This window comes from Periplaneta americana, chromosome 1, assembly GCF_040183065.1.
Source record: "Periplaneta americana isolate PAMFEO1 chromosome 1, P.americana_PAMFEO1_priV1, whole genome shotgun sequence".
NCBI classification, from domain to species: domain Eukaryota; kingdom Metazoa; phylum Arthropoda; class Insecta; order Blattodea; family Blattidae; genus Periplaneta; species Periplaneta americana.
In genome coordinates this window covers 212,015,441-212,028,110 of record NC_091117.1, presented here as the reverse complement: position 1 = coordinate 212,028,110, position 12,670 = coordinate 212,015,441, and the positions used below count along the sequence as shown (strand labels likewise).

At 36.3% G+C, this 12,670-nt stretch overlaps 1 protein-coding gene and 1 non-coding gene across 3 annotated transcripts; one reads left to right on the top strand and one right to left on the bottom strand.

Annotated features, from left to right (window-relative positions):
- Positions 1-38: 38 nt before the first annotated feature.
- On the top strand, positions 39-12,670 carry LOC138707731 (uncharacterized). Of its 2 annotated transcripts, none has more exons than XM_069837604.1 (4): positions 39-450; positions 3,763-3,911; positions 8,041-8,167; positions 12,168-12,670. In XM_069837604.1, the coding sequence occupies exons 1-4, from the start codon at positions 379-381 to the stop codon at positions 12,177-12,179; spliced, it is 360 nt and encodes a 119-aa protein (XP_069693705.1). In that variant the 5' UTR covers positions 39-378; the 3' UTR covers positions 12,180-12,670. The 2 variants fall into 2 exon arrangements, with proteins under 2 accessions (XP_069693705.1, XP_069693700.1); XM_069837599.1 differs by having other exon boundaries at positions 8,041-9,088.
- On the bottom strand, positions 11,094-11,167 carry TRNAS-GCU (transfer RNA serine (anticodon GCU)). Its single transcript has one exon. It is a non-coding gene; the product is annotated as a tRNA-Ser (tRNA).

The window sequence follows — 12,670 nt, the reverse complement described above, 5'->3', positions numbered from 1 at the left end:
AATATACTTATAATTGAGACATTTGAATGTGAAACGTTGGCTATACTGGAAATTTACTCTGAGCACTGTCTCATTCACAAAGCACTGCAGTTGACCGGGCTATTCAAACATGTGTGATTTTACTATCTTCGTGTATTATTATTGTGTGTATTAATTTAATATGATATGTGACATTCTTAATGTAGTATTAATAATTTATCTTCCAGTTATAACTTACTGTGAATAATAATGATAAATATTTCATTATCACAGGACAGTTTTCTAAATATGAATTACATAATATTTTTCATTATTTCATAAATTTAATATATGTAAGCTCTATAGTTAAAGACAATATTTTGCTTGCATAAATAAGAGTAAATAAGTATAAGACAAAAAATGAGAGATGATGGCACAACATTACAGCCTTGTTTAATAGCAGGCACAGCAGTTAGACATTCAGGTGAAAGTGTAAGTCTGATGTGATTAATTTTAGCTTTAAAATCTCGTAATCCAGTGTTTAGTTGAGCCGGAACGCAGTTCTAGTAAAAATAATATAGGGTCCCACAGTTCCAGTATAAATAATATAGGAAACGACTGATGCAGCAATTTGGGACTTCTTAAATAGCCGAGTTGCAGTAAAATTTTTTTCAACTACAGCACTGTATATAACTGTTCAATTATATTAATCAGATGGTCATTACATTACTTAGGTAATTATGTAGTAAGCATCGACCAGGCCGCCATCTTCCCATATTAGAGGTCCAGAGCACATACTTTCTCATTAGAGTGTAAAGAGGGTGACAACATAATATCAGTCATAAGAAAACATTGAAAATTTAATTATTGTATACTGTATATTTAGTCATGTATATGTATCTGGACCTCTATTGGAGACAGATGGTCTGATCGATGCTCACTACATACCACTAATTATCATATAGGCCTACTAAATACTACTACTGTACTACAAACCGCTCTTTCTTTTCCTCTATTGGACGTTTCCATTTATAAAGGTCATCTGACTTAGCCTCCTCCAGACATCTCTATCCTTCCAAGATTTTTCAGTCATCACTGTTGTCCATTCCATTCCTCTTGCATTTAAGCTGGTCCAACCATCTCATTCTTGGTCTTCCCAATTTTCTCTTATTCTCTATTCTCATTTCCAATGCTCTTCTTGGTAACCTCTCTGGTACCATCCTATTACATGTCTGAACCGTTGTAAACTCTTTTGCTTAATATATTCTTGTAATGGCCGTAGGCAGAGGAGGGACGAGAGGGATCAATCCCCTTCCGAAATCAGGAAGACGGAAAATGAAATGGAAATTAGTTCTTCACAACAGTCTACATTTGGTGCTTCATTTGTATTCTGAGCAGAATTCCTTTCAGTTTTATTTTTAGTAAGAACAGTGGAGTTCACTCAGTTCTGAGCAGTGATCTCGAGTGTGAAATCTTGAGTCGTCACTAGCATAAGGTTGTCAGATTCTTTTCACAATTTCCGGAGACAGATATCGACATATGAAAAAACTATTTTGTATATTTCTGTTAGTTTGTCATTCACTTGTATTGTTTTTACATACATTAAATAATAAAGGCTTAAGGATTTTACTAATAGACGGTAGTAGCTATTTAAAGGGTGTAATTGATATCTTGTTATTTGAAGTGTTCTATCAGTGAGGAAGTGTGTTGTGTCAGTGAACTGTGTAGTGTCAGTGAAGTCTATTGTGTAAGTGAAGTGTGTTGGTGTCAGTGAAGTGGCTGTGCAAAGTATTTGAACAGTGAAATGGTTAGAAGTGTTAGTGAAATCAGGTAGAATCAGTGCAGTGACTGAGTTGACAGCGAAATAAGTGTAGTGCCGAAAGGTACTTGTGTAGGTATGAACCTGTCACACTCGTGGGTCTTAGTTCGAACTTAGGGTTAAGATACAAATTAGATTTACTTTAAATGTTATTTTAAGTGACCATGCTTCATTTAATTTAGGATGCTCCTTGTTATTATTATTTTATTATTATTATTATTATTATTATTATTATTATTATTATTATTATTATTATTATTAATTATTGTTTTTTATTAGTTGTGTTTATTATTAATTGTCATTATTGAGTGTAATTAGTTACCACTGCCACCGGGTATATACCCATTTGCAGTGTGAATAAATACATTCAAAAATATTCATTCTATTTACACACTAAAAATATTCACTATGCTTAATTATTACTTAAGCTACTGGAATTTTCAGAAGAGGAAATTTTTTAAGTAGGTCTTCTCTGGATACCCAAGTTGCAGAGAAGACAGCATGACCAACACTTGTTGGAACAGACTAAAGACATAATTCTCAGACTGTTTACAATGATAGTGATGATGGTGGTGGTGGTGGTGGTGGTGGTGGTGATGACATGATATGTACATCGTCCTGTTTGAATAGAGCTCAGTTGTAATTTTATTTTGTTCTGTATGTGCCTTGTATGCAAACAAAGTTTGGCACAACTGTCATTTTCAACTAGTTTGTAATAAGTAGGGAGCGGATTTTTATGTGCTAAAAAATTTAAATATATTTATTTTTTATGTGCTAAAAAGTACGAAAATATTTGCTAAAAATAAAAAAAATATATATATATTTTTAAATGTGACAAAAATACCTTACTTAGCTTGGAAAAAAAAATGTTACTAGGTACTCACCAACCACACTTGAGTGCTAGTAGTTGGCCGAGAATTGCAGTGAACAACAAAGGTCATTTCCAAATTCTCCATCACAGGATGTCAGACGTGCATATTTAAAGAGAGGAATGTCACAAACACAAACACCATCAATTTCACCTACAGGCACACCCTCCAATACTTGAGCAACTTTACACATTTTTTTTATATCCACTGTTTTTCCCAAACATATTCTGGAATTTGTCCCTTAGTACTTGTACTTCTCTGAACCTGGTAGCGAGTCTAGTTTAATTTTCACGGCATGCACCTCCTTGTTTCAGACAACAGGTTTTTGGATGTTTCGAGTTTTTTTATGGTGTCACACAAAAAGCTTAGATTTGCTAATAGGAAAGCCAAATCGTTTTTTAAATAACCATCTTTCAGTATATCTTTAAGGCTATCGATTGACGAAGCCGATAACAGGGAATCACAACAAGATATATTGCCTTACTTGATGGACATGAGCGAGAGGCGAGAGATTTGTTCAAATTAAATAATGTTCATACCCGAGGTCTTATCTGTTGTGTTTCACAAACAAAGAGTTGAATGAAATTCTCTTTAGCAACAATAAACATTCCTAATTATGTGTTGCAAGATCTCTCCTCCTTGTCCATGTTAATTTATTCTCTAATAATAACATTGATATGCTGTCTAGCAGTTCTCAGAACTTGAGGCGATACTATTACAAAAATGGATCACGGCTACACCACACAGCACTTAGAAACACGAAGCAACCGAGAATTCTTAAAAAGATAACGTACTTCTGAGTGACATAATTGATTTAGTTTTAAAATATTTAAAAGTTATTGTAAAAAATTATTTAAGTAAAAAAAAAACTCCAAGATTTATATGTTTATAATAGATTTCCTGAAAATATGTATTTACATAATTTTTTTGTGAAAATATGTGTGTTTATGTAAAATAAAGTTCGGGTTTTAAACTTGAAACTTCATGTTCGGAGTTTTTAACTTTGTTAATTGTGTTTTATCACATGCAAAAATAATATTTAATTACATAGGAATCCGCTCCTTAGTAATAAGTTGCTGGGACTAATATACTGTATTTCGAATCTTAAAATCTCAGTTTCAGAATTATGCAACTGCAGCAGATACAGCACCATCCTGCACACTGACTCCTCTTAGGAATGATACTGCTTTGCTTGCACAACCAAGAAAACGCTTGCCATTAAATATGGTCATTTCTGAAGCAGCCTCAAGAGATTCATCACATGGGTTAGCATTTGAAAAACTATTAAGTATAAAATCTTTCTTTGTTTTATAGAACCTAGCTAAATACATTCGTTCAGTTTTATAACCAAATTAAAGATTTATATAGCCTTGACTTAGGTTTACAACGTTTGTTCTCAATGCCAGCTGACCTCTGATTGCTGCTGATCCTTGCATATTTCGATCTTTCCACTTGGCCACCAAATAGACAGCAACAATGAATGGTGGCAGCAGAATGTAGCTGGAATGCCTGTTTCGTCGTGTTGCCGTTTCCTTCTAATGATAATTCCTCCAACAATGCTCACAAAATGCTTGTTGAAAACTGCACTACCTGTATTTTGTATTGTTGGGGGAATCGTGTGCCACACAGAAGAGTAATGTTTGGGACGTATTTTCTTCTCCACACTGACTCTTTGAATAACCTTATTATGCCCTTGGGGGTGGAGATGGTGTTGCGTACTTGTGAAACACTGTTCAAGTCGTTCGCTACAAGATTCATTTTGTGTGATGCACAATGGAAAAACATGGCTTTCTCACATGTTTTTCTTAAAATTGTTCGCACACTATCATCCTTGCCAGCCATAGCTAAACACCCAAAATAACCGTAGTCTACAATTTCTCTGGGTCAAGTTCTTCTTCTTCTTCTTCTTCTTCTTCTTCTTCTTCTTCTTCTTCTTCTTCTTCTTTCAGGAACTTGTTTATTACTCTTACATTTATTATTATTTTAAAATTTGCCAAAAAGCCAAGAAATAGTTTTAAATTATAGATTTATTTTTTATTTTAGTATGTTATTTTACGATCCTTTATCAACATCTGAGGTTATTTAGCATATGAATGAGATGAAGATGATAATGCCGGTGAAATGAGTCTGGGGTCCAGTACAAATAGTTAACCAGCATTTGCTCGTATTGGGTTGAGGGAAAACCCCGGAAAAAACCTCAATCAGGTAACTTGCCCCAACTGGGAATCGAACCCAGGCCACCTGGTTTCGCGGCCAGACGCGCTAACCGTTACCCCACAGGTGTGGACTTAAATTATAGATAAAAGTAAAACCTCTCAGTTTATATCAGAAATTAAATTTTTGAGTTAGTGAATGCTAAAATAAACACATTGGAAAATTTTATTCAGTGTATAGGTTGATCTTAAAATATGAGCAGAGTTTAATAAAGGCATACTGTTGTGGTATGTGATGCCATATTGGGATTCCAAAACCAATTATGTTCAAACTTAACCTTCCCCACATCACATACATTATTTATTTAACTTTTAGTTAAATATTATTGATTTATTTACTTGATCTAGCTCCCCCCTCCATTCCAGCTATGTCTGTGCTTAACTTAGATCAAAATTGTTATCTTTGTTTCTCTCCTCGACTTTTTGTTATTCTGAATTGTGCTGTTTAGATACTAAAATATTCTATTCATTTTATTTTCTTTATTTACTACGACAATCTACACTTACTGGTACTACTATTTTGCTTCTTCGTCTTTATCTAGACCCATGTCCCTGATTGTGGGGTCGTGATGAGATAGCATCCTCCATGTCACGATCCTCCCAACAATTCTCTTCCACTACTTCTCGCTATGGTTTCTCTCTTTTCTTCAACGTCTCTCTTTATTTGATCAGATTTTTTAATTTGAATGAATGAATATTGTCCTCATTTTAGAGCTTAGCTCTTCCCACTGTTAACACCTCTACGTACACTCCTTGTGCCAGAGCATAAATAAGATATAGCTGAATTTTGGGATCATGTTGTAAAATGTACAATTTATATATTATTTTAATGTACTGAAGTAATTACATATGATATTTCCATGCAGATATTCTGCGTCATTATACGAAGAAAGAGTAATGGAACGGAGAAAAATTCTCTCCGGCACTGGGATTTGAACCCGGGTCTTCAGCTCTACGTGCTGATGCTTTATCCACTAAGCCACACCAGATACCCATCCCGGTGCTGGACAGAATCGTCTCAGTTTAAATTCCAACTCTTGGCATAAATCACTTCGTGATTTAAGACGGCGCTTATTCCGTTGGATCCCGGCCAACTAGTCACTCATAACGAGTGCACCTCAGCACATGTGTGGACTTCAGTCCTACGTTCATAGACATCTATGATGAAGTGCAGAGGGCGGCCACTAGAGGGAACCCAAGAGTTGGAACTTAAATTGAGATGATTCTGTCCGGCACTGGGATGGGTATCCGGTGTGGCTTAGTGGATAAAGCATCAACACGTAGAGCTGAAAACCCAGGTTCAAATCCCGGTGCTGGAGAGAATTTTTCTCCATTCCATTACTCTTTCATCGTAAAATGTACAATTGCCTAACTACTAATTTGGATTATGAGACTCACCCAGTATGTCTGGTGTGTATAGGCCTATATGTATCGGTCATTGTTAAAAGGCACTAAGTCATTTTGTTCAGTACTGAGATAACTGAAGAAAACTGTTCTACTCAATAATAAAAACTGTTAAGTTACATTTATGTTGTGTTTAAGCTTCACTCATGGAGTATAATTGATATGTTTCATCCTATAATAAATGCAGAGAGAATTACGAAATCCATCAAAATGTCCATGTTGTCAAAACTGACTTAGTGCCTTTTAACTGGAAGGAGTATTCATACTCTGACAGAATTTCATCCAAAGCTCAAATTTGGATGTTTGAGACCTGACACTAGATGAACACATGGTGGAATTTTTGACTTGAGGACAGCATGACGCTTTAGACAATGGAAGACCCTATTTAACAATAGACAAACATACATATGGTATGCAGGATTTGAACCCAAGGTCATGATTTCTACACAACACCAAAGCTAGCCTTAGTTAGTGCACATATCATGGCAATACACACATATTTATACTTACATTTCAGTTATTTCGTCCTAATGTAAGACAAGCATGCTTTCATATTTAACCACAACTGTGATAATTTAATTGTTAAAGTCAGAGTTGTGGGTTGGAGTCCTGTGTAAGACATGCAAGTTCGTCTACCGTCAATGTGTGTGTATTTAATGCCTACCCACTACACTTGCGTGATAGATGACAGGACTGTGACCCATTTTAAAGTTGCACACCACTTCGACAGGTCACATTGCATGATGTGTACCTGTGAAGAATTATGTCGTGTACTAGTGTGAGTGTATGTGTAAGTGTAGTAGGGAATGGGTGAGAATGATGATGGTGAGGAAGAGAGAAGGGGAAACCCGGTGCTGGCACATAGCCTACTTTTTTCGAATAGCACCAAGGGTTGCCAGGCTTAACGTCCCCATCTGACGGACGAATCACTATCAACAGTGACATAAGCACTATGGAGAGATTTGGGATTTAACCCAGGCATTAGTGATTAGAAGTTGTGCACTGCCATCTCTCCTAGTCCTGAGATAGAAATGTTACATGAAAATTTCTGACCCTGCCGGGAATCGAACCTGGGCTGACAAGTCTGGAGGCAGACACGCTACCACAGAGCTAACTCGGCGGACCTGCTGTCAATATAATGACTATTATTATTATTACATAATTATTTTATTGGTGTTGTGAAGATAAAAAGAATTGTCATTGTATTATATTAATTATGTATTATATTGTCTTATATTGTAATATTGTATTGTATTTTTTTATGGGTTATTTTACGACGCTATATCAACATCTAGGTTATTTAGCGTCTGAATGAGATGAATGTGATAATGCCGGTGAAATGAGTCCGGGGTCCAGCACCGAAAGTTACACAGCATTTGCTTGTATTGGGTTGAGGGAAAACCCCGACCGGGATTCGAACCCAGGCCACCTGGTTTCGCGACCAGGCGCACTGACCGTTATGTATTGTATTAATTATGTTATATTCATAGCATTGTAGTAATTTTCTATCATACTGGTTGAGTGGAAGAGAAGGCCGAATGGCCTTAACTCTGCCAGTTAAAATAAACCATTATAATTATTATTATTATATTGTCTTAGACCAAGGTTCGACGTCATGCTGACCCCACATTCCGAGTTCCACCATTTGTCCACCTGTCTCGTATAGATTGAAATAAAAAATCCCAAAAATTGGTCTTACAGTACTGTAAAACTATGAAGGGATATGAAAAACTCTCGGTAAACTTCCTTTTTCATTTTCAATTATTTTTATTTCCAGTTCTGAAGAAAACCTTTTTACTACTAGAAGAGAATCTGAGATTCAGTGCCAATGTCATTCAGATGCAACTAATTTAGACGTCTTATCTGCTACCCTAGAAGGACCAAGTTCCTTAAAAAGATTTAAGGTAGATGTAACAGAAAACTTCTCACAAGACAGTTATTCCACTCCATATGCAAAGTCTCAATTTACTCGTCTCTATAGGAAAGATAACTGTGATGACAATTCTATGAGAAGTAAAAGTTTTACACAAGAAGCATGTCAGTCTGAGAGATTATTACACACAGATTGTAGTTTGAATAATTCATTTACAGATGATTCAAAAAAGGAAGGCAATGACGCGAGTTTCATGTATAATAATGAATTTTCAGCATCAGTAAAACCCACTCTGACTTCCATTACTGAATTACCTCAAGAAAATCACGAAAATGGAAATGAGTTTCTTAGTCCGCTGCTATTTTATTCAGATCCTAATTTGAATACAACAAGAGTCAAAGAAAGTCCAAATCAATCATTACCTTCATTGTCATCATGTTCCAATACCATTTCATGTTCAGACCACGAATATGAACAGAAAAGCTATGCAACAAATCTCTTTTCTCAAGATTCATATTCGTCTGTGGAATGCTTTTTACAACCACTAGAGAAATTTAAGTCAAATAATACAAAGAATGATAAAGAAAATGTATTATATTCGTTGAATGCTGGAAAACCAATTAAATGGGAAAAATATATGTTAAACAATAATGACTATATTTATTCAGATGAAACCAATAGTAATGGTTGTATAGAAGATTCAGTGGAAAATTTCTCAGAGATTGGTGAAAATTACAACACGCAGGTTGCACGTGTTGAATCAGATTTATTAGATCTTTCCTCTTCTTGTACTCTCAAGTATACCAGACAGATGACAAACATCAAATTTTTAACAAAGACTTCTGGTAAAGACTGCATATCTGATAGTGATATGTATGGCGAATTTGAAATGGATGATTATGAAATAGAGCTGAGTCCACTATCTAATAGGGATTATATTTCTGATAATAACGTAAGTATTCATTTTATAGTGTAATTTTTTATTATTTATTTAGTAGGTTATTTTACGACGCTTTATCAACATCTAAGGTTATTTAGCGTCTGAATGTGATGAAGGTGATAATGCCGGTGAAATGAGTCCGGGGTCTAACACCGAAAGTTACCCAGCATTTGCTCATGATTGGGTTGAGGGAAAACCCCGGAAAAAACCTCAATCAGGTAACTTGCCCCGACCGGGAATCGAACCCGGGCCACCTGATTTCGCGGACAGACGCGCTGACCATTACTCCACAGGTGTGGACGTAATTTTTGATTACCATCGTTTTCGACTAATATCATTGTCATTTATTACTTAATATCATTAAATTCTACTGTCGAAATTCCACAGTATGAAATACCTACTACAGTACTCATCGTTTTTGCTGGATCACTACCAGTACATTTCTAATAGGCTAATAAGGTAAATGTTAATAAACTTGTGTCAAAACCTTCCCTTAAACTGTGCACACGGTTAATCTCCACAGCCAATAGATAAATAAATATAGCCTATGGATATAATCCGTAGTGCCACAGCCCTTGAAGGGCCCAGATCGACCAGCCGGCTGCTGGCCACATGTTCATATGCCGAAGCAGAGGTGGACGATCATCCAACCAGAATGGAGGTATCGTGTGATTAGCACAATGATCCCCCCAGCCATTATAGCTGGCTTTTGCAACTGGATTTCGCTACCTATCGTAGCTCCCCAAGTGCATCACGATGCTGGGTGGGCACCAGTCCCATACAATGACCGAAATTTCATTAGAAAATTTCTTCACCCATGAGGACTTGAACCAGCGCGCATTCTAATGCAAGTCCTAGGCAGGATGCCTTAGATCACGACGCCACGGCGTGGGATAGCCTATAGATATAGATACAAAAAATAGTTGCCAACACTAACTGTAAGGTTGTAAACAAAAATTTGTAATAAAATATTATAGAGAAATTGAATAGCACTTGTAGATAGTAGATAGTGTGTCACGTGACATGTTAGGGATTTATTGAGAACAGCAACTCAACTATTCTTTCTAAGTACTCGAATGCAGGGCCAGATTTAAGAGGGTGTGCCCCGGGTTCCCCACAATCCCTCCTTTAAGAAAGAAAACATTAACTCTAATTTTCTTTTGTACAAGCTTTGTCTTGTGCCTAATAATAATGTTCTTCCTGCATGAAATAGTTATGCAACAATAAATTGATGAGTGTACTTTGACTATTTACAAGTTCTCGTGCTACCCCAATGCATTGGCTTCCTTTTTTTTGGTCGTACTGTGGGAGTTCCCCTCAAAGTATATCCAAGAACTGGCAGACCCTTGGTTATGAAATCGCCACCAACTTTTCGTGTGTGGCAGTTGATGATTGTTTTAATATATTAGACCAGAGGTCGTCAGCACAGAGCATGTTGGGGCTAGCCTCTCTTACCTGCGGAAAACACAGTGCACCATAGTGCTCTCGTAGCTGCTAGTGGGTATGCTCTCTATCTCTCCCTGTTGCATGACAGTGCACATGGGACAGCATCGCATACCCATTGCACATTTCAGCGAGTGCTGACGACCACTGTATTAGACCCTTCATTTCTCCAGATGCATCTCAGCCTTAGGCTTATTCTGCTGTCTAAATTATATTAATACTGATTCAATAAACCTGAATCCTAAGTAGAAATATAGTCCAGTTATGGAAGTCAGTTCGAGGTCCTCTGGTTCTAGGAATGCTGTCCCAAAGCTAAGATATCTTTTGCGAGCCGAAGCATCTCAGGAACATATAATGTGATGGGTTGTTCAGGTCTCCTCACAGAATCTACAGTCTAAATTGCTCTAACAAGCCCATTTTATTGAGATACTTTTTCACAGGAGCATGGGCAGTGAGAAAAGCTGTGATTTATTGCTTTTAGCTAAATTCTGTTACAATGAATGAAGTATACAAATCTGGCTTTCAAGTAGTAGCTCCCTGTAAAGCAGGTTTGAATAATTTCAAGGAAAAATTGTTCCGGGGCCGGGTATCGATCCCGGGACCCTTCGCTTAGCGCGCGAATGCTCTACCGACTGAGCTACCCCAGGAACTATACACGACACCATCACAATTTTCCCTTTTATATCCACACAACTCACATGAGCTGACAAGACGCCAGAACTCAACTGTGAGTGCACACAAATACTGTGTGACTTTAAATTGTGGCTTTCTGTTAACGTACCTCAAGTAACAAATGTATTATATGCGCTAAGCGAAGGGTCCCAGGATCGATACCCGGCCCCGGAATAATTTTTCCTTGAAATTATTCAAACCTGCTTTACAGGGAGCTACTACCTGAAAGCCAGATTTGTATATTACATTCGTTACTGGAGGTACATTAACAGAAAGCCACAATTTAAAGTCACACAGTATTTGTGTGCACTCTCAGTTGAGTTCTGGCGTCTTGTCAGCTCATGTGAGTTGTGTGGATATAAAAGGGAAAATTGTGACGGTGTCGTGTATAGTTCCTGGGATAGCTCAGTCGGTAGAGCATTTGCGTGCTAAGCGAAGGGTCCCGGGATTGATACCCGGCCCTGGAACAATTTTTCCTTGAAATGAATGAAGTAATATCATCGTTTTATCGATTTCTCCTAGCGTTTGCATTACTATTAGTTTCTCAAAAACAAATGACATACAAACTATAAAAAAAAATTGTAACTTGGAATGCACAAAATAAACTTTGAACTAAGAACTGGTATCTGAATTGATCTGAGCTAAACAATAATAACAAGACACTGCTGACTAACCACATAGTCCTATGCCATTGTACCTCTCAACACCATTCAGTTAACTTCGCAACTCTTCCTTACTTCCCATATTTAAAAAATCAGGTTCCAAAACTGAACTATACGCTTTGTACAGTCTCTCAAGTAGAATGCTCTGTGTATGTGAAGTGCTATTATTGGTAAAATAACATGTATAGGCCTATGTCCTTTAATCATATTGTATGCAGTACTCACCTAGCAAATACACACTAATGTCTTACTTAGATGTTAATTTTTCTCATTAACTTGTTATTACGTTATATATAAAATATATTTTGTTTCAGGACACTGAATAACATACAAGTGAAAACATGAAGAGAAGTGCAATAAACACAAACTCTTGAATTTAAAAAGGAACAATAATGACTTTAGAATGTTTTAAACAGTTGAAAACAATGAAATGGCTATTTTTATTTGATTTTAAGGTGAATAGTATTTAAACAAAGGATAGTTCTTGCCTAATCTACATCATTTCTAATAATATGAGAATTAACAAGTTACTGTTGAATATCTGTTACCAGTTAAAAAGTTAATAACTGAAATATTGTAATAGTATGTACTTATCTTTACTGTTAATATTGCAGTTTTATTGATTTAGATATTGCAGTTAGCAAATATTAGCAAACTATGTGAAATTTGTTGATGATTATATGATGTACATTGTTGTTTGTAACCCATGCCTTGGAAATATAATTAACAACCACTATTTCCAAAATGGCGTAATTTTCATTATTTTCCTTTTGCCAATACTCACCCAATGCATCTTCCTCCTTCACTTTTTGTCTTA